Here is a 27,429-nt window from a genome sequence, read left to right on the forward strand (position 1 = left end):
TGGGGAAATGAGAATTTGCTAGGTTGACTGTAATGTAAAAAAATAAAATTGGGTTTTGTTTATTATAGTTACAGTACTAGTTTTCAGGTCACTTAAAATAATAGGCAGTAAAAATTGTGGATAAGGTTTTGGGAATACTGTACTGTCGTCTTGTAGCAAAATAATAATTACATGCTCATTTAAATAGGACTGCTTTTTTGCAGCCTTCTTTGCTTTCAGAAGAGCCACATTTAAAGTGGAATGGGCCAGCAAAACCGACAGCTTTTGCAGCTTGAGATGGGAATCTGTAGAGATTTTGTTAAAGCAGAATTGCTTTTCTTCACATAAACACTGAAAATGTAATTCAGAATTACATTGAACTCAAATGTAAAAAAAATAGATGTTTGGAGATGAACTTTTTTCAAACCTTGGCTTCTACTCTGCACACATTGAACAAAGTCATTTGATTTAGATGGTATTCCTTAACTTCATTTTGAAAAGTGTTTCTAAAACTAGAAACAAATTTTCTTTTGTCCTTTTGTATCCTTTTAATTTCATTTAGCCCTTCATCTTCTCTGATGCCAGCGTTGGCATTTCATTTCAGATTTGCATGAAACGGAATGTTCCCATTACACTTTGCAAACTCTGATTTAATTTCATCTTTTAAGCCAAGATAATTCTGGCTTTTTTGTTGTGTTCATGAAAAGAAGCCAAAATTTTTTTTGGATCATACTTAATGAGAAACATGGATCAGATTAGATTAACAGAGTTGGAAGGGACCTTGGAGGTCATCCAACCCTCCACCCAAGCAAGAGACCCTGCAACAGTGGTGGGTTCCTATTGGTTTGGACCGGTTTGGCCGAACCGATAGTGGTTTGGTAGTCTGGGTCGCTGGAACCAGCAACGGCCCAGACCTGCCACGCCCCCAAACCGGCTCCCTGGGCGGTGGCAACACCATTTTGTTTTTCAGTTCTGCGCATGCAGAACAATTTTAATTGCACTGCGCATGCGCGCAAACCGGCAGTAGTGCCTGCCGGAACTTACCCCTGCCCTACACCATTTCTGACAAATGGCAGTCCAATCTCTTCTTGGAAGCCTCCCATAACTTCCAAAGGCAAGCTGTCCAATTGGTCAATTGTTCTCACTGTCAGAAAATCTCCCCTTATTTCTAGGTTGAATCTCTCCTACATCAGTTTCCCGAGGAAGCTTTGCAGATTAATGGGAAAGTTAATCCACTTTGTATGAAAATTTACAATAAAGGCTAATGGTTATGTGCAGAATAATAAAAGATGATTGTGGTTTTAAATGAGAGGTATCATTTATTTATTTGTTAAATTTATTTGCTGCCTACCTTGCCTTGGGAATACTCTAGATTCTTAGAGTAATAAGAAAGAAAATGAAAGTAGTGTAAACAGAACAGAAGCAAAATAATAGAACAATAAAATAAACAATGAAAAATAATGCAATGAGAATACATCAATATGATAACCAAAAAATGGGCTGGTAGAGAGCAGAGTGGGGGGAGAAGTGACATCTGCTATCAATACAACAACCACCTCCGGCATGGTTACCTGTTGTAATAATGAGCTGGCAGTTTTATTAAGATACATGATTTTTAGGGAAAATGTTTTAAGATTTGTCTCATTTTGCCATGTTTGTTTTGAGACAGCTATCACCTAAGGATGGGCCTAAGGATGAGGTTGGTATTTATAATTTTTTTTTGTTTTGTTAAAATGTTGTTTGGCTGAAGGGAGCATGTTAATTGATAGTTACGCTGCAACTGAGAAAAAAAATTAGTAGTCTATTTATATATTTCTTATAAAAATGCATGCTATAAATGTCCCAAAACTTTCTCCTGAGGTTCTTTCATTTATCATATGGCTATGATATAGGTATAATAAAGCTTTTGTGAATACAAAGCATGTGTTTTCATTCATGCATTACATTTTTGGATGTAATATTTACCATTTCATATAATGTGAGAACAGACTATGCTCCTAAAAAAATGTTGCTCCTGAAAACGATATGAATCTCAGCTAGGTATTGTAGATGAGAGTGATTGTATGGGCACTGCATTTGCTAGCATATTCAAGCAAAGTAAGAGCCTAAGTCCATTCAGGTTTAATTATGTTATTCTAAGGCTACAAAATTCATACTATTTTTTTTTATTAGGCAGAGAGAAAAAAATAGGTTTACCTGTCTTATTTCAGAGTTTCAGATTCTTCCAGTGATGATTTTTCTGTGTGTTTGCCATAAGGACTTGCAAAAAAATTGGCATATTCACAGTGCAATTGGATAAGCTGAAAGTGAAATGACAATGAACAAATATTGAAGTTTGGGACATTAATTTATAGATAGACTTTGATTAGGGATGCAGTTGTCTAATTTTTGTTGTTTCACAGACTCATGGGTGGGTAGAAATACCATATGCAGAACTTTTTTTACTCTCCTTTTAGAGTCAGTTACTAAAGCTACAACCAAGATTAAAACCACGGATGTTAGAAGTTCTACAACTTTATTTCTTTGATTTATGTCTTTATGTTCCTTAACCCAAGTAGGAAAGCTGTTCTACTATCATCATAATGAGGCTTAAATCAATTCCTCAGCAATTTTTATTAACTTGTATTGTTAATAACATTACTTACATTGTTGAAAGGAGGTGTGATGGCTCAGCAGTTAAAGATAGAACTTGTCAGCTGGAAAGCTGATCACCCAAGTTTGAAACCCAAGCATTGTACAATGGGGGTGAGCGCCTATTACTTGCCTCAGCTTCTGCCCATCTAGCAGTTTGAAAGCATGCAAATGCAAGTAGATAAAAAGGTAGTAGCATTCCATGCATCTCGATGTATAGTTATTCTGGCCACATGACCACGGGAAAGTATTTGGATACTGCTGGTTCCCTCAGCTAAGAAACAGATGAGTGTTGCCCCTACAGATGAATATAATTGGATAGGGGAATTCTTTATCTTTATATCATTGAAAATTCAAACTAGGTAATATTTCCATCGGAGGAGCTAAAATTTTATAAATATCTGTAAGCTTTCCCATTTCTTCTTCAAAGTTTGTTTAAAACATTTAAAGTTAGAAAAAAGCAGCAGATTTGTTCTTGTCTTTTAGGGTGTTTGTGGAATCAATTGCCAGAGAAGAGTTGCACAGGATGGGTTCTAATGAAGGATTCATTAAGTAGAATTTGAGCCTGGTCATTTGTGCCTCAAGTAAGAACTTTGGGTTGATTTGTTCAGTTCTCCTTTTTTTCTTTAATATTCTTCCTTCCTTCATCAAAGTCCAACTTTTCTTTCTATAGAGTGTCATGGGGTCATTGCCTGCACTGTTCTGATTTAAATGAATACAAATATCAACTATCTCTGCTGTAGATTGAATAATAAGGACTGCCCAGGTATTAATTGCTTTAATGATGTTTTCACCATTTAACTTTGATTTCAAAATTTTCCAACTCGCTGTATTTTCTTTGACTTGATTCTGTGATAAATTGGAAGACTCCAAAATTACCAAATATTTGTAACCTCTTTGTGCCACTTTTTACAAAATCTTCATGTTAAGCATATTCTATCACCTTCAACAATCTTACTTGCATTTACGGTTATGGTTGCATACATGTTAATACAATATTGTACTTCATATCTTTACTGAGTCTGTTGTGTTTTTAATAAGGAATCTAGTTCAGCTTTTGTTCTTCCAAGTAATTTTAAATCATCCATATTGAGTAAATGTGAAATTTTTACTCCGTTTTGGCACATGTATATTCAGTTTGTCTTCTTCAGACTTGTTTTCAGTGAGACCATTGAGAGTGCAAACAATAATGGTGATAATAAGTTGTCTTGGAAAATTCCACATTTGATTTTGACTTCTAATCCATTAGCCATCAGCTTCATTCACTAAAATTTCATTGAAATATTCATAAAGCAGCTTGCCTTCCATTGAAGACCTGTGTCAGGTCCCAGATATTTCTACAGGGATGCTGGAATTTTGGTGGGAGGAAGGAGGGAGTGATCTGTATATGAGGTTTCTGTTTCTGTTTCCTACTCTACTGTGCTAATCTCTATATGAAGTTTCTGTTTCTTGCATTACTGTGTTAATCTCTATGAAGCCACCCAATTGGTGCTTGGGTGAAAAGCCGAGCTAAGGCCCTGGGATGACCCAATGGACCTCAGGAACTCTCTCCAGAACCTAGCCGTGATCTGGACCCCTCTGTCAGAGATAATTCTTTGAGGTACTCCATGCAGGCGGTAGCTGTACTTCAGAACAGTTTGGCCAGCTGGTGAGCTGAGGGTAGTCCGCTGCAGGGTATGACGTGTGCGTATTTGGAGAACACGTCAATTACAGTCCAAATCATCGTGTCTCCCCCCCTCCTTTTAGGCAACTCTACTATAAAGTCCATTGTGATCTCCTCCCACGGCCAGTAGTAGAGCCATCCCTCCCATGGCTCTGCTACTGGTTGCAGCAGTCTGGGTTTTTTTTCCGGGTCGTCTCTTCATTGTGGCACAAATGATGCAACTTTTCACATAACTGTCCACATCTTTCTTTATGCCGGGCCACCAGAACTGCCTCTGGGATAAGTGTAAAGTCTTTAGGAACCCAAGGTCTCCTGCTGATTTGGCATCATGGCTCTCTGGAGAATTAGGGTGTGTAGGGATTCTGGGACATAAGAGCCGAGGTGGTGCAGTGGTTAGGGTGCTGTACTGCAGCCACTTCAGCTGACTGTTATCTGCAGTTCAGCGGTTCAAATCTCACTGGCTCAAGGTTGACTCAGCCTTCCATCCTTCCGAGGTGGGTGAAATGAGGACCCAGACTGTGGGGGCGATAGGCTGACTCTGTAAACCGCTTAGAGAGGGCTGAAAGCCCTATGAAGCGGTATATAAGTCTAACTGCTATTGCTATTGTTTTGTCCCATTCCATGTGAGGTCATCTCTTTTTGTCAAGATCTGCTGGTTGTCTTGGAACCAGGGGTCTGCTAGCAGTTCAGTTTTGGGTTGTGGTAAGGTCGCTTGCTGGTTGGACTTGCTGGTCATGGCATTGTCATCTGGTGGTCACTTGGGCAGCTATTTGAGTAGGGGGAACGATGGCATCCACCACCTGCTCGTGTTTGCATTTGTACTGGGGCATGCTGGAGAGGGCATCAGCTAGAAAGTTCCTCCCCCTGGAATGTGCTTTAGTACGAAGTCGAAATAGTTGAAGTATTGAGCCATCGGACTTGTTTGGGTGATAGTTTCCATGGGGTCTTGAGAGCTTCCAGATTTTTGTGGTCAGTCCAGACTTTGACTGGTTTCTGGCCCCCTTCCAGCAGGTATTACCAGGTTAGCAGTGCCCATCTCATTGCGAAACCCTCCTTTTCCCTTGCAGCCCATCGTCTCTGCGTGAGCTTGAGGGAAGTGTAGGCACAGGGCTGTAGGTTTCCTTGCCTGTTTCTTTGGAGTAGCACTGCTCCCACTGTCATGTCACTGGCATCTGCTTGGATAACGAAGGGTTGCTCAGGATTAGGATGCTTCAGCACCAGTTCTTTTGCAAACATTTCTTTTAGTGTTTCAAATGCCTCTTGGCAGGTTAGGTCTCACTGTAGAGGTTGTCGGGTGAGGTTTTGTTCCTAGGCTTCCTGTCTTTAGGAGGTCTGTCATGGGTTTGGCAATCTTTGCGAAGGAGGGGATGAATTGCCTGTAGAAGTTTGCGAACCCTAGGAAGCTTTGTAGTTCTCTGCAGGTGCGAGGGATTTGCCAGCCTAGGACGGTTTGTATTTGACTGGGTCCATCTCTATTCCCTCATTTGACACTTGATAACTCAGGTAGTCTAGCTGTGCACAGTGAACTTCACATTTTGATAGCTTGACGTACAGGTTGGCTGTCAGAAATTTTTTCAGTACCTCTCAGACCAGGGGTATGTGGTTGTTAATGGTCTCCGTGTAGATGAGGATGTCATCCAGGTAAACGAGGATCCCTTTGTAGAGATGCGCGTGCAGCACCTTGTTTGTTAACTGCTTGAACACTGCGGGGGCTCCCTGCAGTCCGAAAGGCATCACTTTGAATTGGAAGCTCCCTAGGGGGCAATTGAACGCTGTTTTCCAATCATCTCCTTCCCTGATGCGTACTCTGTAGTATGCTTCTCTGAGGTCTAGTTTGGTGAAGACTTTTCCCTTGACTAGGTGAGATAACATATCCTTCATAAGGGGTAGAGGGTGTAGGTGTGCATGCACACGCCATTGATTCCTCTAAAGTCCGCAGATCGTCTTATAGTTCTGTCTTTTTTTTGAAGAAGAAGAACTGGCGTTGCGACCCGTGGCTTGGCTGGCTCAATGAACCCCCGTGCTAGGTTTTGTCTATGTATTTGCGCATTTCTTGCATTTCCCAGGATGCCATATTGTACAGATTGTGTATAGGGCATCATGGTGTAAAGATTTCGCTTCGGGATCCTTTATAAGATTAAGATCAGCTTTTTCTTTTTTCTGTTAGTTGGTCAATCACTCACCTGGTTTCAACACTCCGCTCCAGACACTGCTCCTGCCCAATAACTTAGTCCAGGTGCCCCAGCTTTATAGCGGTCATTCACGTATGGCCATCACTCCACTGCCGGTTTGAAGGGGTTTTCTCCAACTTCCCGAGAAATTGCCAGGTCCTCTAGGACATCAGAGCCATCCCTTCTTCTCCCCTGCCCTCCAGGACAGGTTTTCAGTCCGAAGACCTCCCGACAGCAGTTTGTCTGGCTGGATTTATGCAAGCAGAACCTGCTTTTTCCCAGCCGGTCGCGCTTGGCCAATAAAGAAATCTATTATACTCTACTCCACTCCTTAAAACCAATTTGTCAATCAAACCCATCCTTTATTCCTTTCAAACTTTTGCAGCACCCTTTTTATTCTAGAGGAAATAAATTGTTTCTTTTCAAATAACTAGATTTGATTTATAATTATGCCTTTAAGAGAATTTGTTGTTGCAAACAGGTACGTGTCTCTGCTCATTTCCCTTCTCTTTCTTTTTCTGAGAAATGGGAATGTTCTTCCAGTTGCTAGCCAGTTTCCATTTTCTGCAGCTTGCAAAATTATATTCATCAGTATGCCAACCACAAATGTGGATTTGTCAGTGCTTTTAGCCAGACTCCATGGAGCTTATCTGGTTCAGGATCACTCCAGTTTTTTACCTTCTCTGATTATTTTCATACTATTTCCTCAGCCATCCTAATCTCTTCCATACTGAGTACTTTCAGCTTGGTTGATCCATTTTTCATTCCCAGTGTGATTCCTGTTGTTTTCCCACAAACGTTTCCAAAGTTTAGAGTTCTAAAGCTTTATCAAGCTTTCCGTTATTTGTTCCTTTCTCATTTTCGATGAATTTGTAGAATTGATGCTGATTTGGTCTAAACTGCAAATTCTGCTGAAATTGAATTATTTGATTGTCATATCACTTGATTTTCCTTATAAAGCCATGACTCTATTATTATGTTTCACAGTTACTAAGGTAATAAAAAATAACCATGACCAGTCCTCGCATTTATGACCTTCAGGTTTGAAATCAAAGGATTAAGTTAAGTCCATGAGCATAGTGGTGGGTCTTATTCAGCTATCAAGAACAACTGAGTTGCTGGTCCCAGTTGTGATAACTAACTTAAGGATTATTGCTAGTTACGAAACATAAGAGATTGGCAGTGAAGCCTCTTCAATGATCTAAATCAGTGATGGCTAACCTTTGTTTCCTCGCGTGCTGAAATTGCGTGTGTCGCCACAATCATAATGCAATGTGCCCCACTCCCTGCGTATGTGTGCACAACACCCCACGCTCCCCCTGCACATGTGCGCAACCCCTCCCCATTTTGGGGGTAGCAGGCCTCTCTAAAGCCTCCTGAAACAAAAAACAGGGCTTGGGGGTTCATGCACCCCCCCCCCAGCACTACCCTCATGCTACTCCCTGTCCCACTCACACATGCGTGCCACCCCCACGCATGTGCATGCATCTCCTGCATGCATGGCACAGACCCAAAAATCAGCTGGTCAGTGGGAGGCACTGCATATGTGCGGTGGAGTTACCTGGGCAACAGCTCACATGCCCATAAAGAGGGCTCAGTGTGCCACCTGTGGCACGCATGCCATAGATTCGCCATCACGGATCTAAATCATTTGCAGAATTAAGGTGTTGCTTCAAACCATAACTTAATATAAAATCTGAATTTTAAAAACCATGGTTTGTAGAAGCTTCACAGCAGGTGGAGTTGCTGGGCATCCAGGATCAAACATCCAGGATCTTGGATGCTGTATAACATCTATTCTTGTTCCATGATCTTGACAGTTTTCTTGCTGAATTGTCAATATTTCCATTTATATATACTTAGGTCTGTGCTCATATTGACTGTTTGTGAAAAGCCTTGCATCTCGATATAGTCTTAACAAGCAGCTGGATCTGATGTTGTTTGTGTATAGAATTTATTTAGGATAACTTTGGCTGTTGAGGATGATATAAAGTAAGTTTGGAAAAATATTAATGTGACTTTCAGAGTAGCTGTATTATTATTTAGGTTTTTCTACAATATTTTTATAGAAATCTCTGATACTTAAAAATTCGAATGTACTTTTGTATTTATCAGATTTAATTTAACTTAGATATTTTGAAATTTTTCTAAAGAAGACAAAATTTATTTGGAGTTTTTTTTTCTTCTGTTCGATTGTGTCTGATTCTTGGAGACTGCAGTTTTCGTGTCAAGGTTTTTCAGAAGGAGGCAAAGAAGCTTTGCCTCCTTCCTAGGGCTGAGGAGAAATGACTGGCCCAAGGTCACTCAGCTGGCTTCATGGCCTGTCCCAAGGGAGGACTAGAACTCATGATCTTCCAGTTTCTAGCCTGGTGCCTTAACCACTACACCAAACCAGGAGGGGTAAGTTGCCTCTGTCCTTATGTTGTAAAAAGCATGCTTTTGGAGCTCACATTTAGGGTCATTTAAAAAAAAAAGTATACCATGAGTTTGCCTGTCTGCTTTCCATTTTCCAATCTCTAACATGAATTTTGCATAATTGAAATAAAATCTAGTACTGAAGATCACATGAGGCAATGTGGCAGAATAAGGTGAAATAACATTTCTGCATTCATTTTGTGGTTAAAACTCAACCACACTTCTCCTGACATTTGGGACAGCTCCATGCTGGGTCTATCACTTAGGTAAGCCAACCACTTAATAGAGCCTTAGAAACTCCTCAGGGCACACTGTGGATCCTTAAATGTGGAATAATTGCTCTTGAAAATACTACAGAGCAGTGGTGGGATACAACCAGTACGCTCCGGTACGGGCATACCGGTGCCTGCTGTGAGCACCAGGTACCATTCTGGTACGGTGCTCTGGAGTGCCCGTCCACCCACCTGTGCTCCTTACCTGTATTTGAGCCGATCGGGGCTTTCACGCACGGAGTGTATGGCGCCTGCGTGATGCTCCGCTGTGCGCGTGCTGCACGTGTGCATATGATGGATGTGCGGCCCCGTTGCACCCTACCAGTTGCACCAGGATCCGGAACCCACCACTGCTACAGAGGATTTTGAACATCAGGAAAACATTCACAAAATTTCAAACTATGGGTGCAGTAGAAATGAAATTTGTAAAAACAGGTTTTCTCATTAATATATTAGTGCTTAGTTAACTCTTCATATGTCTCTAAAATTAATAGACTATTAACTTTCAGCTTCAAAGGCTCAAGTAGTTTGCACAATTGAGGCTAGCAAATCTCTAAATAGTATGAGTAAAAGTAAAAAAGTCTAAAACAGAAACCGGTCACAAAAACAGAAACCAACTGCCATCTCATCCTATTAGACTAACAGAAAGGAATCTGCCAGTTGAAGAAGAAGCCCAAGCAGGTGCTAGAAGTGCTTTTTCTATAGGGAAGCTAACTTATTTAGTATTCAATGGCTTCATTTGTAGCAAATGTGTTCTTTATTTTTTGTAATTTTATATTTCAGTGATAGACGCTTGCTGCAGCCAGCCCAGGTGTGTGATATTTTCAAAGGTGTAATACTTGTAATTTGCTACTTCATGATGCACTATGTTGACTATTCCATGATGTACCATCTGATAAGAGGACAGTCTGTAATTAAACTCTACATCATCTATAATATGCTTGAGGTAAGTAAAGAATGAATAACACCCAGTCCTTTTTAACGTATCAAAGCTTTGTTGTAATTCCTTTTTCACTGTGTTAGGAATACAGGTAGTCCTCACTTTACAATGGTAATTGGGGTCAAGGATTCCATTGCTAAGCAGTGCAATCTCATGTACCTGTACTTACTCATGACAGCATTTCTGGCAGTCCTATTTGCCAACAGTAGGCAAATTGCACATGGTAGCAGCATTCTCCAGCCTTGAGATTACCATTTATAATCCTGCTGGCTTCCCCATTAACCTTGTGGGAAACAATAATGTGACTGCAGGATGCTACCATCATAATTACAAACCAATTGCCAAGCACCAGATCATGATCACTCAGCGATCACTGGACCGATGACAACTTTTAAGGACTAGCCATAGGTCTCCTCGTTCAGTGCCATTGTAACTTCACAGCTATTTGCACTCAGGTGACCCTGGGGACACAGATAAACCTCCAAGTGGCCTCAATGACTCTCTTCAAAAATGCAAATGACCAGTTGTCTGCAAGGAGTATAAATCCTTCCATTCTCAACAAAGTGGTGGAAAAAAATAAACAAGAAAGTCCAGTTGCTTCCTGAAAAAGCTTCTTTGGGATTTAGAAGGTTATCAATGCATAGCTCTTGTAAAATAGATGATTCTGACAATGACCTAATTCAGGGTCAAATGCTGAGTTGAACTCATTCTTGCTTTTTATCCAAATTATGTTCAAAAGAAACAAATTCTTTGGTAAACAAATGAATTCTTTTCTCAACTTGAGGCCAATAATTCTATTCTCCAAAGCACCTGAGGGCAGAGCAATGGGTGGAAACTAATCAAGGAGAGAAGCAATCTAGAACTAAGGAGAAATTTCCTGACAGTTAGAACAATTAATCAGTGGAAGAACTTGCCTCCAGAGGTTGTGGATGCTCCAACACTCAAAGTTTTAAAGAAGATATTGCATAACCATTTGTCTGAAGTGGTGTAGGGTTTCCTGCCTAGACAGGGAGTTGGACTAGAAGACCTCCAAGGCCCCTTCTGACTCTGATACTGTTAATTATTACTCTTATTTCATTTAGAAAGAATACATCTTGGTTTTTTACCTTTAAAAAAAAATTATGCAGAGATTCAAAGGTTAAAAGAGGCTTCAACACATGAGAGTGCCAAAATAGTACTTCTCAACAACTCTGTAAGCTAGATGCATCTTTGACCACAGTCTTGCAGAGTTGCAGATAAAGGAAAAAGACAACAGCGATGTAGTAGTTAGGGAGTGTTTCTCAACCTTTGGCATCTTTTTTTTCCAAGTGTTTTTATTTTTTTATTTTTTATAAATATATAAAATCAATGCGTGAACAGTGGCACCTGGGTATCATATATTCTAATACAAATAAAATTAGTAAAGTTAATCGTAATTATTACATTCATTCAACTTATGTATTTCTAATAATAATACACATTTATAATAGGTTGCAATCTCTTGTCATTACTTCCATTTTGTTAAATAAAAATATATGTACTAGTATTCCTTTCTCTTTTTTCTATCATTAATTATAGCTTTCATAATCATGTCACCCTTTATTACAATATTTTTCCTTCTGTCCTATCTAACTTCTAATCATGTCACCTACCTAAAAAAAAGAAAAGAGAGAGAGAGAGATAAGGAACATAGTCCTGCAAGGAACCCCGGCCCTGCTTCAGTGTCTTGAGACGTCTGGTGGCTGTTTCCTCCTTAATGGGGTCCTCATACATGAGTCTGAGGTGATCACAAAAACCCCTGAAATTGTCCAACAAAGGGCTAGATTGGACCAACAAAGGGGTAGCCCAATGAGCTGCGGAGCTGGAGAGTAAGCTGATGATAAATCCCTCTTTAGCCCAGTCAGTGGGAAAGTCCTCCGATCTCAGGCTGATAAAGAGCTGGCATTGTCCCAAGAAAGCTGGAAACATGGCTTGGGTTCCGTCAAACTTATCAGGCATGGCAACCGGACATTTCCTCCGAGGCTTGGGGGGAATAGCATGCCCTTGAAGTTGAGCTATCTGGCCGGCCAGCAAGGCCACCTGCTGTGCCAATTGAGCGTTTTCAGCAGGGGGCTGTTCCATGGTGGCTTAATGTAAATTGTTTGGGCAGGAAACAAACTGTTCTGACTCCGCCGGCCTGTGAATAAACCAGAACACAGGCGTGGCTGTTTGCCACTGTTCAATTACGAATCAATTCAACGAATCCTTTGGCTGAGGGCCCAGGCAACTCATGTTCAATAGAGTAGCTCTGCAGCAACCCAGATAGTTCAAACGAAGCAACGTACAAATGAACAGGCACAGCTAGAATACACAGATAGATTTTCTTAACTACTAACTCAAATGATTGTTTCCTGCAAATGTCCCCTCCCAACAACTCACCTATAATCTCTCTTGGGAGGGACCAATCAACAACCACCTGTGCTTAATCATCTTCTGTGAGTCTGCCTACGGAGTTGCTTCCATTTCTCAGCCCTTCTCAATCTAGCATCAGGGACAAACTGCCTTTGAGCCTCCCCACTGCTCCATGCCTCAGGCACCTCCTGTTGGCCGGCCAGCCTCTCTGGTCCCTGCTCTGAGTCTGAACCCTGCCCAGGGTCCTCCACATTGTCCAGGGCAGACTCATATGATTCCTTGCTATCAGAGTCCATCAGCAGCTCAACCGGATCCTGCTGGGCCACAACAATTTACTATGCTTTTTTTTTTTTACTTGCCTGCCAAATTTCTCCCTTAAATCTTTATTTCTGTTTGTATCTACTTCTTGGATGATCAATCTTGGTACTTCTCCCACCTCTACCCTCTTCCACTGCCTAGCCCCAACCCTAAAGTTTCTACCCAGACCTCTGTCTCTCTTTCAGACATATCTTTCAACTCTCTTAATATATTTTCTCCCTGGTTTAATTCATCAATCGCTGTTATTTTCATTATTGTCATCTCTTTGTCTTCTTCCTTCATTTCTTCGGTTGAATCCTCCCTTTCCTGGGCATTTTGGTCTTTACCTATCCTTCCTCGTATGATATTTCCATTTTATTCTGTAATCTCCTTAAATCCTTTCTCTACGATGTCTTTGGTATTTTGAAAAAGCGAACCCATCTCCTTGAAATTCTTGTAATTTCTTCCTTATAAAATATCTTATTTTGTTTTAAAGGATTCAATTTTTGTCGAACAATCCAAGAACTATTTATTCAGTCTTAAATTTCCCTTCTAGGAGTGCACAAATCCCAGTTCTTTATATCCCGTCCTTAAACACTCAGTCCCATTTAAATAGTCCCAAAGATTATCAAAAACCTCTTTACATCCTCTTTGCAGGTTCAATCTTCTGTCATAACATTCAAGTGTCCCTTTAATTAAATAGTTTCCTCATTTTCATATTTGGGTCTCCAGTAGTCATTGGGTAACTGAAAATAATCCCATGGATTTTCCCTCGCCTTCATATAGGTATTTCTAAATTTGTAGTTTTCCCCTTTGTCAGCAGGTGCACACTCCACTTAAATTTCAGTATTGTTAGTCGATCGTTATTTCTAGTTGTAAAACAATTATAAAAGCAGAATAAGTTTTGTAGATAAAATATTCCAGCATTTTAAAATGCCTTCCCAATACCACTTCTTCCCAATTTAAGAGTCCAATTTCCTGTATATTTCAAATTTTATTATTTTTCTCTTCCATTTCCAGTCTAGTGTTTTCTCAGAATGCCTAGACACCCCTTTAATACATAGTTCTGAGCAGATAATTCTAAATTATCCCTTGGGGTTAAATTTAAAGCAAACAGAAAATCCCCTCCCCCAGTTCCAGAACCCACTTTGTTCCAGCACCAGTCTTAGTTGTTCTTCGGTTGTCCCAGCTTTGTGGCAGCCATCTTTAGGCTGTCTGTTCTTCTTGCCATGGCTGAGAGGGAAAGAAAAAAAAACCAGGTTCAGACAGGAGAGCTGCAACTCTTTTTGACCTCACAGGGTGCCCCTCTTTGGTTCACCACTCCTACAGGGCAGCTTTGGTCCACAACCAGGAAGAACTCAGTACAGAGAACACAGAGACCTGTTCCCTGTGTCTAAGATCGCCGTGATGTCAACCGGAAGTCCTCAACCTTTGACATCTTGAAGATGTGTGAACTTCAAGTCCCACAATTCCCCAGCCAACATTTAGCTTTGTTGCTACACTCCTGATTATACTGATGGACTTGAATATTATACATACACACACACACACATATCCTTGCTCCAGTACTCAGTTTCAGAAGATGTGTCTAACCAATGAGGCCAGTATTTCCACGTGGATTTAAATTAATTGTTTCTGTTAAGGCTGTCCACTTAATTATAGGGTTATTCTAGTACTGATATTCCCTCTGATTCATAGCAACACAGGCCTCTTGAATATTTTCAGAGTTGCATGTTTAAGTTGAATAGATCTAACTGGGGCGAAGAATATGACTATATGTTTTAAACATCATGCTATGACTAAAAAATAGCACAGCTCCTTAGCAAAGGTAGATGTAATGTGTCTAAGTAGAAAGTTAGAAAGAAATTAATGCATAATTATATCCAGAGTAACATAGTAGAAAAGCTACAAGAGAGCTTTCTCTTAAAGTTACATAGAGGGAACAATTACTGTAATCAAGACAAAGCATAATAAAATTGAAATCTCATTGTGAAAGTAATTGTGCAAGCTTAATGACAGAACTAGGTCAGAAAGACAATCAAGGATGAAAAACTGGGCTTCCCTAACCAGTGAAAACTTTGTACCAAGATACTAGGTTCTGTCAGATGCATTTTGTTCTTTCTCCTTTCTATGTCTTGCATTGCATATTTACCTAACCTTTTGCCCAATTTATAACCAGCCTCAGAGGTCCGGAAAATCCTCACTTCTTAGAGGATGCAGGAAGGGGGGGAAGTAGTATGGTTTGAATCCCTGCTTATCTGTTTCTCAGAGAGGCCGGTACAAAAACATCTTCACAACTGTGGATTGGTGGGAATCCACATTAGGAGGGGTTCCTAAGTCCCTTTATCATGGATTGTATAGCCTGAGGGTCCCAGAGCATGCTTTTGATATTGATTTGCTTTCACTTCTTTTCAATAAAAGATTCCTTCTGAAATACCAGAGTCTACACTTTTTTGAAGGAATGGCGAGGCAGGTCAAAAACTTTGTGCTGTTTTTGTTCTGAATAATCTTAAATGATTAAAATTATTTTCAATGCTGATGTGTAAAAAATGCAATAGGCAACGTAATAATTCAAAAGTCTGCACCCCGAAGTTTGTTCATACACTGTTGTTGTATCTTAACCTACAAATGGATTTGCATTATGGCCCTAGTCAATTAACTTTTGCTTAAGAGAACCAAGCTGCAAAATTAAATTAACCTTTTGAATGCCCATGTACATTTCTTTAGGTAGCTGATCGTTTATTTTCATCTTTTGGACAAGATATCTTGGATGCTCTCTATTGGACTGCAACAGAACCAAAAGAAAGGAAAAGAGCACACATAGGGGTCATTCCCCATTTCTTCATGGCAGTGCTGTATGTCTGTATCCTTTTGTGTTATTTCAGGATCTGTGTACGTAGTTTCAAAAATTTATAAAAGTGTAAGGAGGGCAACAAATCCGGAAAGGAAACAAAGGAGCTCTAATAATACAGTAAATTGAAAAACTTAGTTTGCAAGGAAAAAATAGAATGGCAGCCTATTTTCTCTGGACTGATTCTTTCCTAGGATGTACAGTTTTATGAGGCAATTTCTTCATTCCACTGTACAAACAAATCTAGGCATCACTGATTCTCCTTTCCTTGGTCATATGTGGTAGCTGTATGACCTTAGAAGAAACGGCAGTAGTCAATATAAATAGAATAGTTATTCTGAACCTTTACAAAGGTAAACAGAAGTGTAAACAGAAGTTTAAAAGCTATTTTAACGGGTTCTGTGAATTGTTCTTACAAAATAAAAATGAAGATTCTTGAAAACTTACTAATTATTTTTCCATCAAAAGACCCCATGAGAATTGAGGGAACTATTGAATAGTTGACTGGATTTGAGGAGTATGAAGGAGAGTTAAAGCTTTCCCTGAAGACACAAACGGGGTTCTCTGTGTTGGAAAACCTGCATAAGTAAGAAAAAAACGGGTGGATGTGCTTTTGTTCCTGTAAAGGACTAACTGTTCAGCTTGGTGGGTTCCAGTCTCATTATTATCTGAGACACATGTTAGCAGTGGCTAAAGTGGTACTTTTTTTCACAGTCCAGCTTGCTCACTGGCTGTGCTAAATCTCTAGGTTGCTAATCCTAATTCAAAATACTTCATTTAACTTAGTTTCAAAAGGCCTTTACACATTATTTAAACCTGTCCATCCATAAATAACATACTTTACAGATTATTCTTGGATGATAAACAATTTTGGCATGTATTAGAAGCATTTCAATGATGATTGAAGTTTTGGAGTTTACTTATAATAGGCTGCCTGGTATATTATATAACATTTAGTACTCTTCCTCAATGCTGCCTTGATTAATGCCAACAAATAAAAGCTTTTCTTCATCCTTCTTATTTGCTTAATTTTCAAACTTCTCTTTGATATGTCATCAAGAAGCACTCAACTTAATAATTAAATGACTTATGATCTAAAATAGTTTCAGTTTCTTCTGAAGAAGGCAAACTCAAATCCATTTCAGCCATGTGCACCGTCAGAGCTGATAAAATAGTGTTGTCCTCAATATAGGGAAGAGCCTGGTGCCGAAGCCAATGATGGATGCCAGATATGAGGTGCAGGTTTTCTGGTTGCTTTTTATTGGAGTACTCCAAGGAAAAGGGCTCCTGGCCCAAATGCCAAGAAAAAAAGATTAAGTAAGCTTTATACATTTTCACCAAAAGAGAAGGTGGGACAAGGCAAGATAATAAGAAATATCATCTAATAAACATTTTAGTAATAATTCTACAATTTGTTCTATTGGTCTCTACCTGTCCCTATTCCTAAGCCTTGGCTAATTAATGTCCCAGGATTTTTGTAATACGCATTTCATTTGCTGCAGGCTATCTCTGTTACTAACTTTTAGCTGAGGTCTGCAAGTTGCCTAAATCTTGTTATTTTTATCAATTTTCTAACTGCCCAGAACTGCTACAAGCTTTACACATGCATATATCCTGTGGATAAGCATTCTTTGTTCTTGCCAGACAGACTCCACAATTACAGTTTTCCTGATTTACTTTCAAGTGTGTGCCATGATCTTGCTTTATTTTAACAGACAGCCCATCAATGGGTAATCCAAAACCATGGTTTTGCTATATTAAAATAAGCATGCATAATTCTTTGTGTTGTACTCTCATTCTTCCTTTATATGAAAAAATTAGCAACTTTTCTCTTTTCTGGGAAAGGATACTTTTGGTATGCTGGTTTGATGGTGCTATATTTTTGTTTTACTTTTTCTTATTGCTAACATTTTCACTTGTTTCGTTACTTAAATTGTTTCATTGGTATCTTTGTTTTGGTGTCATATTTTCTTTAGTTATGCCATGTGAGTCCCATGGAAAAGCGGCCTCTGTATTTAATTAAAATATAAAACTAAATTATAAGACTGGTAAAGAGTGCCCCCACATGACTTTTACAGTAAAATTATCCATATACAAATCAAGAAACATGCTTTGCAATGAACAGATCATTGAAACAGTTGCATTTTTCCCAGATTCATGAACTGCTCCTGGCTGTCTCCATTGGTGTACATATTTACACACCGATGCTTTGATTTTTTTCCAGCAGACCAAAGTGGCAAAGTGTGCCCAACCATTCAGTCACAGCCAGGAACAGATAGGGAAGATGCTATAAGAGTTTGGGGGCAGAAAAACCATGGTGGCTTACAAAGGATTTGCACATCACTGTTGTCTGCCATGGTGTAGGGGTATCTGAAGATGAAAAGGATATAGACATATGAAAATGTCTACTTGAAACTTTTGACCATTGTGAAATCTTCTGGGGGCAATTCTATCGCAGAAATTATTGTATTGTTAGCTTTCACAAGTCTTGTTGACTCTTTTATTTCATTTGCTATCTATAATCACAGCAAATATTTCTTACAAATATTTTTCATGGAAAGAATAAATTAATATTTATGCCATAAACAATAGTGACTCCTTGTCGGAATTGGTTCATGAATCAGCAACAACTTACAAAGACGTTTGTTGTTCTTATTTTCTGATCTATCCCACCACACAAATTCTTCTATGCTCTAGCTATTTTTTTAATTTAGAATATTTGAATATTAGAAAATTGGAATGTATAGAAGAGAAATACAAAACTTCATGATCAGATAAAATAAGGGGAATGAACAATTTGGAAATATATATACAGTAAATGTGAAGAATCTACAGCTAATGTAAAGAAATATATTGTGTTTAATTACTATTTACTGGCCAATATTCATTACTATGCAGAACCCTTTCTTTTGACAGTTTTACTTGAATCATGCATTGAAGAAAGGAACTTTTATTGCATGCTGGAATCAACAGTTAAGGGAAACTTTTGAGTGTATTGTTTAGTAGAGCTTGGTGAAATATCAGACTCTACTGATTATTGAGGGGATCTTGAAATTCAGACTAATATTTTCTGGTAAAAAAATTTTTTCCTTAATGTATGTGACTACAGTCTTGCATGCTATCCTTATTATGGTCCAAGCAACAACACTCAATGTAGCCTTCAACTCCCACAATAAATCACTTCTTACTATCATGATGTCTAACAATGTAAGTGTTAGAAAGATCTAATGCAAGTCTTATCTGTCACTATTGATGTTTTTAAGAAGTAATAATTTGGTTTTGTAGAAATGTTCTTTTAAATCCAGATTTGCCTAAAATGGGAATTTGTTTTCTTTAAAATGCAGTTTGTGGAAATAAAAGGAAGTGTTTTCAAGAAATTTGAGAAGAACAATTTATTTCAGATGTCAAACAGTGGTATGTATATTTTTGGATGATAGCCATTAATACTACTTTCTATGTGTAAAAGTCTAAAATCTGAGGTTGATTTAGTGACACTGAATTGTACAGATTCTAGATTGTGGGCTGTGATCTGGGATGAGTGTGGATGAGCACAAGCAACTTAGAGAGGGGTCACAAATGTTTAAATCCATGGGTGGGCAAAGTCAGAAGGCTCTCAAATCTCATTCCTCTAAAGGAAATTTGGAAATCACTAGAGTAAGATCTAGAGGGATGTGATGGCTCAGTTGCTAAGACGCTGAGCTTGTTGATCAGAAATGCTGGCAGTTCGAATCCCTAGCATCGCATAACGGAGTGAGCTCCTGTTACTTGTCTCAGCTTCTGCCAACCTAGCAGTTTAAATGCATGTAAAAATGCAAATAGACCACAGAGACGTCTTCGGATAGCAAAGTCTTTGAAACGGAGATGAGCACCGCCCCCTAGAGTCAGGAACAACTAGCACATATGTGCAAGGGGAATCATTACCTTTAGCTTAGAGCAGTGGTTCCTAACCTGCCCCACCTAAGCATCTCTAAAATCCTGTCCCCCCCCCCTCCCCGACATATAATTCTTACTATTCAAAAAGTGAACTCCTACTTACACAGAGGAAGCCTAAAAGGCCATTAACTTGGTTTAAACAAGGTTCCAAAGAACATGGCATCTCCATGAAAGAGAAAAATAAAAGAACAAAAGACAGTAGAAGTACTGAGGAACTTAAAAAATAATAGTATGAAAGGATATGAAAAAACAGCAGTTTCAAAACATATAAGAGAATTGAAATGCATAAATATAGAATAATTTTAATGAAAGTTTTTTGTAATACTTTGATCATATTAATTACTATACATCTTAAAATAAAGGTGCCTAACAAATTCAAAATACAATTTGAGCTCACCTCAAGATCATATTTACAACACAATTTTATGCATGTCTCCTCAGAAGTAAGTACCATTGTCTTCTATGGAGCTTACTCCCAGGAAAATTGTAGGATTGCAGCTTTAGTCTACTTAAGTAGTTAAGTAGACTCCAATTTAGTAAGTTTCATTCTCAAGTCTCCTTGGTCAGTGATATCCAGTCAATTTCTTTTCTTCAGTAGCAAATCATTTACAGCACAAAAGCCACATTCAGCTAAATATGAAGATGGGAATGGTAACAGCAGTTTTCTTGCAAAATAGGTTGGATTTAGGTATTTAATTTCTGTCTCACCCAAAGGAAATTTTAAAAACATTCTTTGCTTAATTTATGAATAATAAGATTGTCATGAAGAAAGGGAGGTTCTAACCTATGATCCCCCCCCTACTCTCCCACTCTATTTGAACCCGCAGCTTAGTGGGGAAATGCTTTGGTACTTTAGTAGGTGGAGGTAATCACACACGCCTGGCAAGGCCTATGCATGCGTGGTCCAGCCCCAGTTTGCTCTGAGAGGAAAGGTCTTGTAAAACATAGCCTGGGAAAACACAGACTAAAAGTAACTGTAAATCTGACAATTTCTAATTAAGCTTGGGTCCTGGTTCTGTATGCTCACTGCTGGGCTTCCCCCAGCAGCCATCCACTCTGTCTCCCCACAGAACAGCTCTCCCTGCAGTCACCCAGCAGCAAAGCCCACAGGAAAGAGAGAGAGAGAGAGACTCTGCCTGTCTCATGATCCTTAGTGGGAATACATCTGATTGGCTGGCAGTTGCTCCCCCCCCCCCCGTTGATATATCTTTTTCAAACCATGCCCTAGGAAATGCACTTTAACAAAGACAACAATAGGTAAATGAAACAACAGCTGTTTCATCACAAATATATAAGAACAATTAGCGAGCTTTCAAAAAATTCAGTTAATAGCTCATTTTTTAATTGCCCCATTAAAAATCAAATCCTCCCCTCCCCGTGTGGCATTGGCCCCACATTGGGAACCACTGTCTTAGAGTAAGATCTAAATGGCGGCTAACTTGACATATACAACTGTCAAAACTATGTCATTTAGCTATAGATATTTAATGGGTTTGCTTGGCCTGCTGTATCAATTGCAAAATCCAAAGAACCTATAAACAGCAGCCCAGAATTGAGAACTTGGATTTCTGAAACTCAAGTATGGTAACTCTCATTTTATTCATAAGAATATGCAAATCCATTTATCATTTTAAAAGTCATGCAAGATGTTACAAATTTTTGAAAGCCATTGATTCAGTATCAGTTTGGCCCAACCAACAATCTTGACCCCCTCCAATCCTTTTAACCACTTAATTTGCTAAATTTACTGCAAGCCTGGAAAGGGTGGCAAACTCTATAAATTATTTACCTTAATAAGTCACTGCCAGGCTGAAGAATAGAGGAAAGGAAGGAAACAGAATCTTTCTGCAACTTTTTGCCTTGAGGAACTGAAGAAAAAGTTTAGCTCTAAAGAAAAAGCAGCTATTGCACAAATTTGCACCAAACGGCCCTGGCAGAAGCTGGGTCCTAAAGGCAGCCAGATGGGCAGCAAAATGTTTTCCAAAGGTTTCCATGCTTTTTCCTGCCTGTCGACTGTCTTTTAAGAAATGTGGGTTTCTGGCTGTGGGTTAAGTGAAAAGTTTTGGGAAGCTGGTCCTGCAGCTGCTGCCTTTGCATCTAGGCAGCTGACTTCCTCAAAGCTAGCAAAAGCCATGAGCCAGTCTCCTGATGACCAGTTAATTAATCTCAGAAGAGATCCAGCCCATAAGGATGGTTTCTTTTTTTTCTTTTCCCCCCCCACAATTCACAGAATTTATTATGTTATTAATAATATGTATTTATAACAATTTTTCCCTACTGTTAACAATATACTTGAAGATTGCTTTTTTAACATCCCATAGATCCATCTTATCTTACAACGGTCCTACTTCTTCTTCCCTCCCTCCCTCTTTCCTTCCCTCGTTTCTTCTCTCCTACTCACTTTCCTTCCCTCCCTCCTTCCCCTTCCCTCCTTCCTTCCTTCCCTCCTTTCTTTTCTCCTTCTCTCCTTCCTTCCCTCCTTCCTTCTCTCCTTCTCTCCTTCCTTCCCTCCTTCCTTCCCTCCTTGCTTCCCTCCCTCCTTCCTACCCCCCCTTTCTTCTCTTTCTTCTCTCCTTCCTTCCTCCTCTCCTTTCCCTTCTCTCCTTCCCCTTCCTCCCCTTTACCCTTCCCCTCTTCTTCCCATTCCTCCCCTCTTTCCTACTCTTACATTCCCTCCCATTCTTCCTCTGCCTTTCCCTTTCTCCTATTCCTCTCCTTTCTCCTCTCCTTCCTATCTTTCCTTCTACTCCTCCCTCCATCCACTCTATCCGTTGTTGAGGATGGTTTCATTACCTAAGCATGGAGCCTTGCTTGGAAAGCTTTCTGGCATTGTAATGTAATCTAGCTGGGGTCTTCCCACTTGCTGGGCTATTTTTGGCTTTGCAGAGCTTTTTGCTGTTTGTCTGCCCCCTTTTTACACCCAGCTGGGTGGATGGGCCTCCCAAGGCCTCCCTCACCTATGGGGTACCCTGTGCTGGCTTAACAGTCTGTGTTTATTTAACAGTGGCATTAGGGAGAGCAGGGGGAGTTATTAAACAAGGTTGTTTCAACAGTTGTCATCACTTGCAACTATAATGGGTAGGCTCCATTAAAGTCGTAGGTTGAAGACTACCTGTATGAAATTATGAGTGGTTTGTTTGCCTTCCTACTGGATCTTCGGTATAGTAGGCTTTTAGGAAAGTGGAAACTTATGTAGAGTTAAGAGATAATTACTATTATTACTGTCATCATTATTTTAGATATCAAAGAGAGATTCACCAATTATGTGCTGTTACTGATAGTTTGCCTAAGAAATATGGAACAATTTTCATGGAACCCAGGTAAATACTTTAGACATAAACGTTAAAATGAAATATTCCAGATATGTTCATATATTATCATCATCATATTAGCCATTGTCTATCCACTACAGGATGACGGCCTCTTCTGTATGTTTCCAACCAATACAGTTCTGAGCTTTCTTTTGCCAGTTGGGCCCGCAATACTTGCTGATGTTCATATATATTAATTGTCAAACATGTATTTGTTTGTTGCAATAATAAAATGAGGTTGTTTCCTTTATTTTTTTCATTTAATTTTAATTTATTTTTAACTTTATTTTTTATTTCTTTGTACTGTGTATTTAAACATTTTATTAGATTATAGAATAAAATACAAAAATATGAAAGCAAATAATAGGACACAGTGGGGAGGGAAAGGAGAAAGAAAAGTGAAGAGGGGAGGAACTTCCAACTCCCTCTGTTGCAGTAGAATAAAGCATCAACATTGAATCTCAACTTTTTACTTTTCCAAAATAATATAAACTAGCCATTTCTATAACAACAAATCAATCTAATCAGTGAAACCCAAAAAGTTCAATCACAATGTCCAGAAGCAACAAAACTACTTATATTCTTTTCTTTAATCAAAGCAGTCACTTTAGGTATCTCTGCCAGCTCATCAACGTCTGTAGCCATTCATCCGTGGTGGGAATCAAAATGTCCTTGCATTTGGGGGCATACAGTTGTCATGCTGCCATCAACATATATAAGATCAAATTCCAAATTTTCTTTTCTAAGTCTTTTTCCATTAAATCCAGAAGAAAAGAAACACAGCAGCTGGCTACAAGGGGGGAATCAGAGAGACAAAGAGGAGTAGGTAGTGTCCCTTTAACTCCATTTAATTTGAACTTTCCTGAGTCTGATGATTGGAGCTGCTGGCTAGGGGGCGGGGGAATCAGAGAGACAAAGAGTAGTAGATAGTGGCCCTTTAACTCAATTTCATTTGAACTTTCCTGAGGCTGGTGATTGGAGCTGCTGGCTACAGGGGGGGAAATCAGAGAGACAAAGAGGAGTAGATAGTGGCCCTTTAACTCCATTTCATTTGAACTTTCCTGAGGCTGGTGATTGGAGCTAACGGCACGCAAATCATATATCGATAAACCAAAATAGCAATAATACATTCTAGATTAGTGCGCTTAAAATTGTGATTTTATTTTATTTCAAAATGACCGACTTAGTTCAATGTAATAGCTGTTTTGCACCTGTCTTTCGCAGTACTCTTTTCAAATTTGGATACTGTCCCCTTTATAAACAAATTACTAGTCTACATAGACAGACTACCTATCTAGAATCTCTAATCTGTGCTCTCCAAGCAGAAATTAGGTGCCCAATTTGGCCATTCCACACTATGGAGATGCCACGCTATCAGCTCCCTCTACCACAAAGATTCTGCAGGAGAAGAGTAGTCTGGACAACCGTGAGATCTAGCAGGGTGAGAGCTGTGAACCATAAACACAAAGCTTTTGCTGTGACCCAGCATAACAGATATAGTGCCCTTGCTGACCTTAATGGGGACACTAAGGAGACAGGTCAAGGTAGTTGTGATAATGATGACTCAAATAAGCAGGGGACCGTGGTCCAACATGAAGAACTTTCTTTGGAAAGGCGAAATGGGGACCCAGGTATCACACATCAGTCGCACAAGAAGATCAAGGTATGTAAAAAGAGAAGTCACCTTCTGGTTGGTGATTCATTCGTAAGGGATGTAAATTTAGGAAAGGATATGGAGGTTTTAAAAGAGGTCAGGTGTCTGCCAGGTGCTACTGCCAGCAGAGACAAGAGGCGTATTCTTAAGATAGTCAAGAATGCAAGTAAGGACTGTGATGTTGATGCTATTATACATTTTGGCACAAATGATCTGTCCCAAAAAGATATAATTTCTGTTAAGAATGATTTCCAGAGCTTGGGTATGAACTTAGCAGTGTAGGTTGTAGGCTTATCTTTTCAGAGGTTTTACCAGTATATAAGGAACAAAAAGGAAGGGCCAGCATGTAGCAGAGTTTAATGTGTGGCTAAAGGAGTGGTGTAAAAGGGAAGGCTTTGGCTTTATTAGTCATGTCTGCAGCTGGCCCAATGAAAAACTGTACAAAAGAGATGGTTTGCACCCACCCAAGAAAGGGACTGAGTTACTTAGCATTAAATTCACAGATTTTTCTGGATAAACATTAAAACTGAACAGCAGGGACAGAGAATTAATTGATACAGAACATTTCTGTCCCCAGCAATCTAAAACTCATAGGGTTATCAGTGCATGTAACACAGATGTTTGTGCGGGTATGATTATCACTCCTGCTGTCAAGCAAAACCAAGCATTTAATAGTGAATGCCATACCATGTGCATGAATCATACAAGTGGCAAGAAAATAGGGGCAGTCAGACATAACACAGGTTATGTAGACAGTAAACACAGGGTCAATCAAAATGGACTCAAATGTATATACATCAATGCACAGAGTATGAGGTGAATAAACAAGATGAATTAGAAATTCAAGTAAATGAAGGCAGATACGATATTGTTGCCATTACAGAAACTTGGTGGGATGAAATCCACAAATGGAACATACAGCTAGAAGGATTTAAATTATTTAAAAGAAATAGACCAAATAAAAAAGGAGGTGGAGTTGCTCTCTATATAAGAAATAACTACATCTCTACAGAAATAGAGCACAACAATAATGAGAACTATCTTGAATGCATTTGGGTCAATATTAAAGGTTGAGGGGGGATGACATTGCCATAGGTCTATAATACAGGCCACCCAATCAAGCAGAGGAAGTAGATGAACTTTTTTCTAGTCAGCTAACTAAGGTATGTAGGAAGCACACCACTATAGTAGTGGGGGATTTTAACTACCCTGACATCAACTGGGAAACAAACTCTGCACCAAGTGGAAGATCCAACAGGTTCCTAACAAACCTAGCAGACAACTTTGTTTCCCAAAAAGTAGAGAAAGGAACAAGGCGATCAGCCATATTGGACTTAATTCTCACTAACAGAGAGGAAATTATAGAAGGTGTTGAAGCCACAGGAACCCTGGGGCCAAGTGACCATGCAATATTGGAATTTGACATTATGCAAACCCAAGTAGTAGAACAAAGTCAAACTAGAGTCATGGACTTTAAGAGAGTTACTTTCAATAAACTCAGAGAGAGCTTGGGAAGAATTCCATGGATGAGAATCCTCAAAGGGAAAACAACTCAAGAAGCTTGGAAAATTTTGAAAAATGAAATTACAAAAGCCCAGTCTAGCACAATACCAATGAAGAAGAAAAATAGGAGTTCCCACAAGAAACCAGCATGGTTGCATAAAGACCTCTCTGACAAATTGAAAGACAAAAAAGATAAGTATAAAAAGTGGAAAGGGGGGGACATAACTAAGGCAGAATAAGCGAATAGCCCGAGCCTGTAAAAATGAAATGAGGAAAGCTAAGGCTCACAATGAAGAAAGGCTTGCCACAAAAGTAAAAAATAACCAAAAAAGCTGCTTCCAGTATGTTAAAAACAAGAAAAAAGTTGAGGGAACAATTGATCCATTGCTGGGAGAAAGTGGCAAGAAGGTGACAAGGACAGGGAGAAAGCAGAACTATTTAACTCATTTTTGCATCTGTCTTTACACAAAGGGATAAAACAGTCCATTCTATCAAAAACAATACCACAAAAATCAGATTAGGAACACAAGTTGAAATAGGGAAGAAAATGGTAAATGAGCACCTATCTACTCTAGACGAGTTCAAATCACTAGGACTGGATGGATTACATCCCAGGGTTCTGAAGGAACTGGCAGACAAGATCTCAGAACCACTGAACTATATCTTTCAGAGATCCTGGAGCACAGGGGAACTACCAGACAACTGGAAAAGAGCTCATGTGGTTCCCATCTTCAAAAAAGGGAAAAAAAAACAGATCCAGGAAACAACAGACCCATCAGCCTGACCTCAATACCAGGAAAGATTCTGGAAAAGATAATCAAGCAACGAATTAGCGGACACCTAGAAGCAAACAAAGTAATAGCCAAAACAGGGTTTGTCAAAAACAGATCATGCCAGACCAATCTTATTGCATTCTTTGACAATGTGACAAAATTAGTGGACCAGAGGAATGCCGTCGATATAGTTTACTTGGACTTCAGTACAGCGTTTGATAAAGTAGACCATAACCTACTACTAGATAAGGTAGAAGAATGTGGGTTGCACAGCATCACCACCAGATGGATTCGTAATTGGCTGACCAACCACACTCAACGTGTAGTCCTCAATGGAACAGCATCTACATGGAGGGAAGTATACAGTGGACTACCCCAAGGCTCTGTTTTACTCTTCAACATCTTCATCAATGATTTGGATGAGAATAAATGGGGAACTCATCAAATTTGCAGATGACACCAAGCTGGCAGGAATAGCCAACACTCCAGAAGATAGGCTTAAGATACAGAAGGATCTTGACAAACTTGAACATTGGGCACTATCTAATAAAATGAAATTCAATGGTGAAAAGAGTAAGGTTCTACATTTAGGCAACAAAAACGAAATGCACAAGTACAGTATAGGTGGTATCTTGCTCAATAGTAGTAACTGTGAAAGGGATCTTG

The 27,429-nt window shown here is 39.4% G+C and overlaps 1 protein-coding gene across 2 annotated transcripts in view; it reads left to right on the top strand.

Annotated features, from left to right (window-relative positions):
* Positions 1–27,429, top strand: part of TAPT1 (transmembrane anterior posterior transformation 1) — an 81,813-nt gene that overhangs the window by 35,296 nt on the left and 19,088 nt on the right. Inside the window, exons 4-8 of one of the 2 annotated variants that reach the window (XM_032224456.1) lie at positions 9,915–10,077; positions 15,466–15,601; positions 18,699–18,796; positions 18,934–19,003; positions 22,762–22,842. In XM_032224456.1, coding sequence (XP_032080347.1) covers positions 9,915–10,077; positions 15,466–15,601; positions 18,699–18,796; positions 18,934–19,003; positions 22,762–22,842 — 548 coding nt within the window. The remainder of the gene's footprint in view (positions 1–9,914; positions 10,078–15,465; positions 15,602–18,698; positions 18,797–18,933; positions 19,004–22,761; positions 22,843–27,429) is intronic. The other variant, XM_032224455.1, reaches the window with a different exon arrangement.

The sequence above is a fragment of the Thamnophis elegans genome, chromosome 9 (assembly GCF_009769535.1).
Source record: "Thamnophis elegans isolate rThaEle1 chromosome 9, rThaEle1.pri, whole genome shotgun sequence".
NCBI lineage: Eukaryota > Metazoa > Chordata > Lepidosauria > Squamata > Colubridae > Thamnophis > Thamnophis elegans.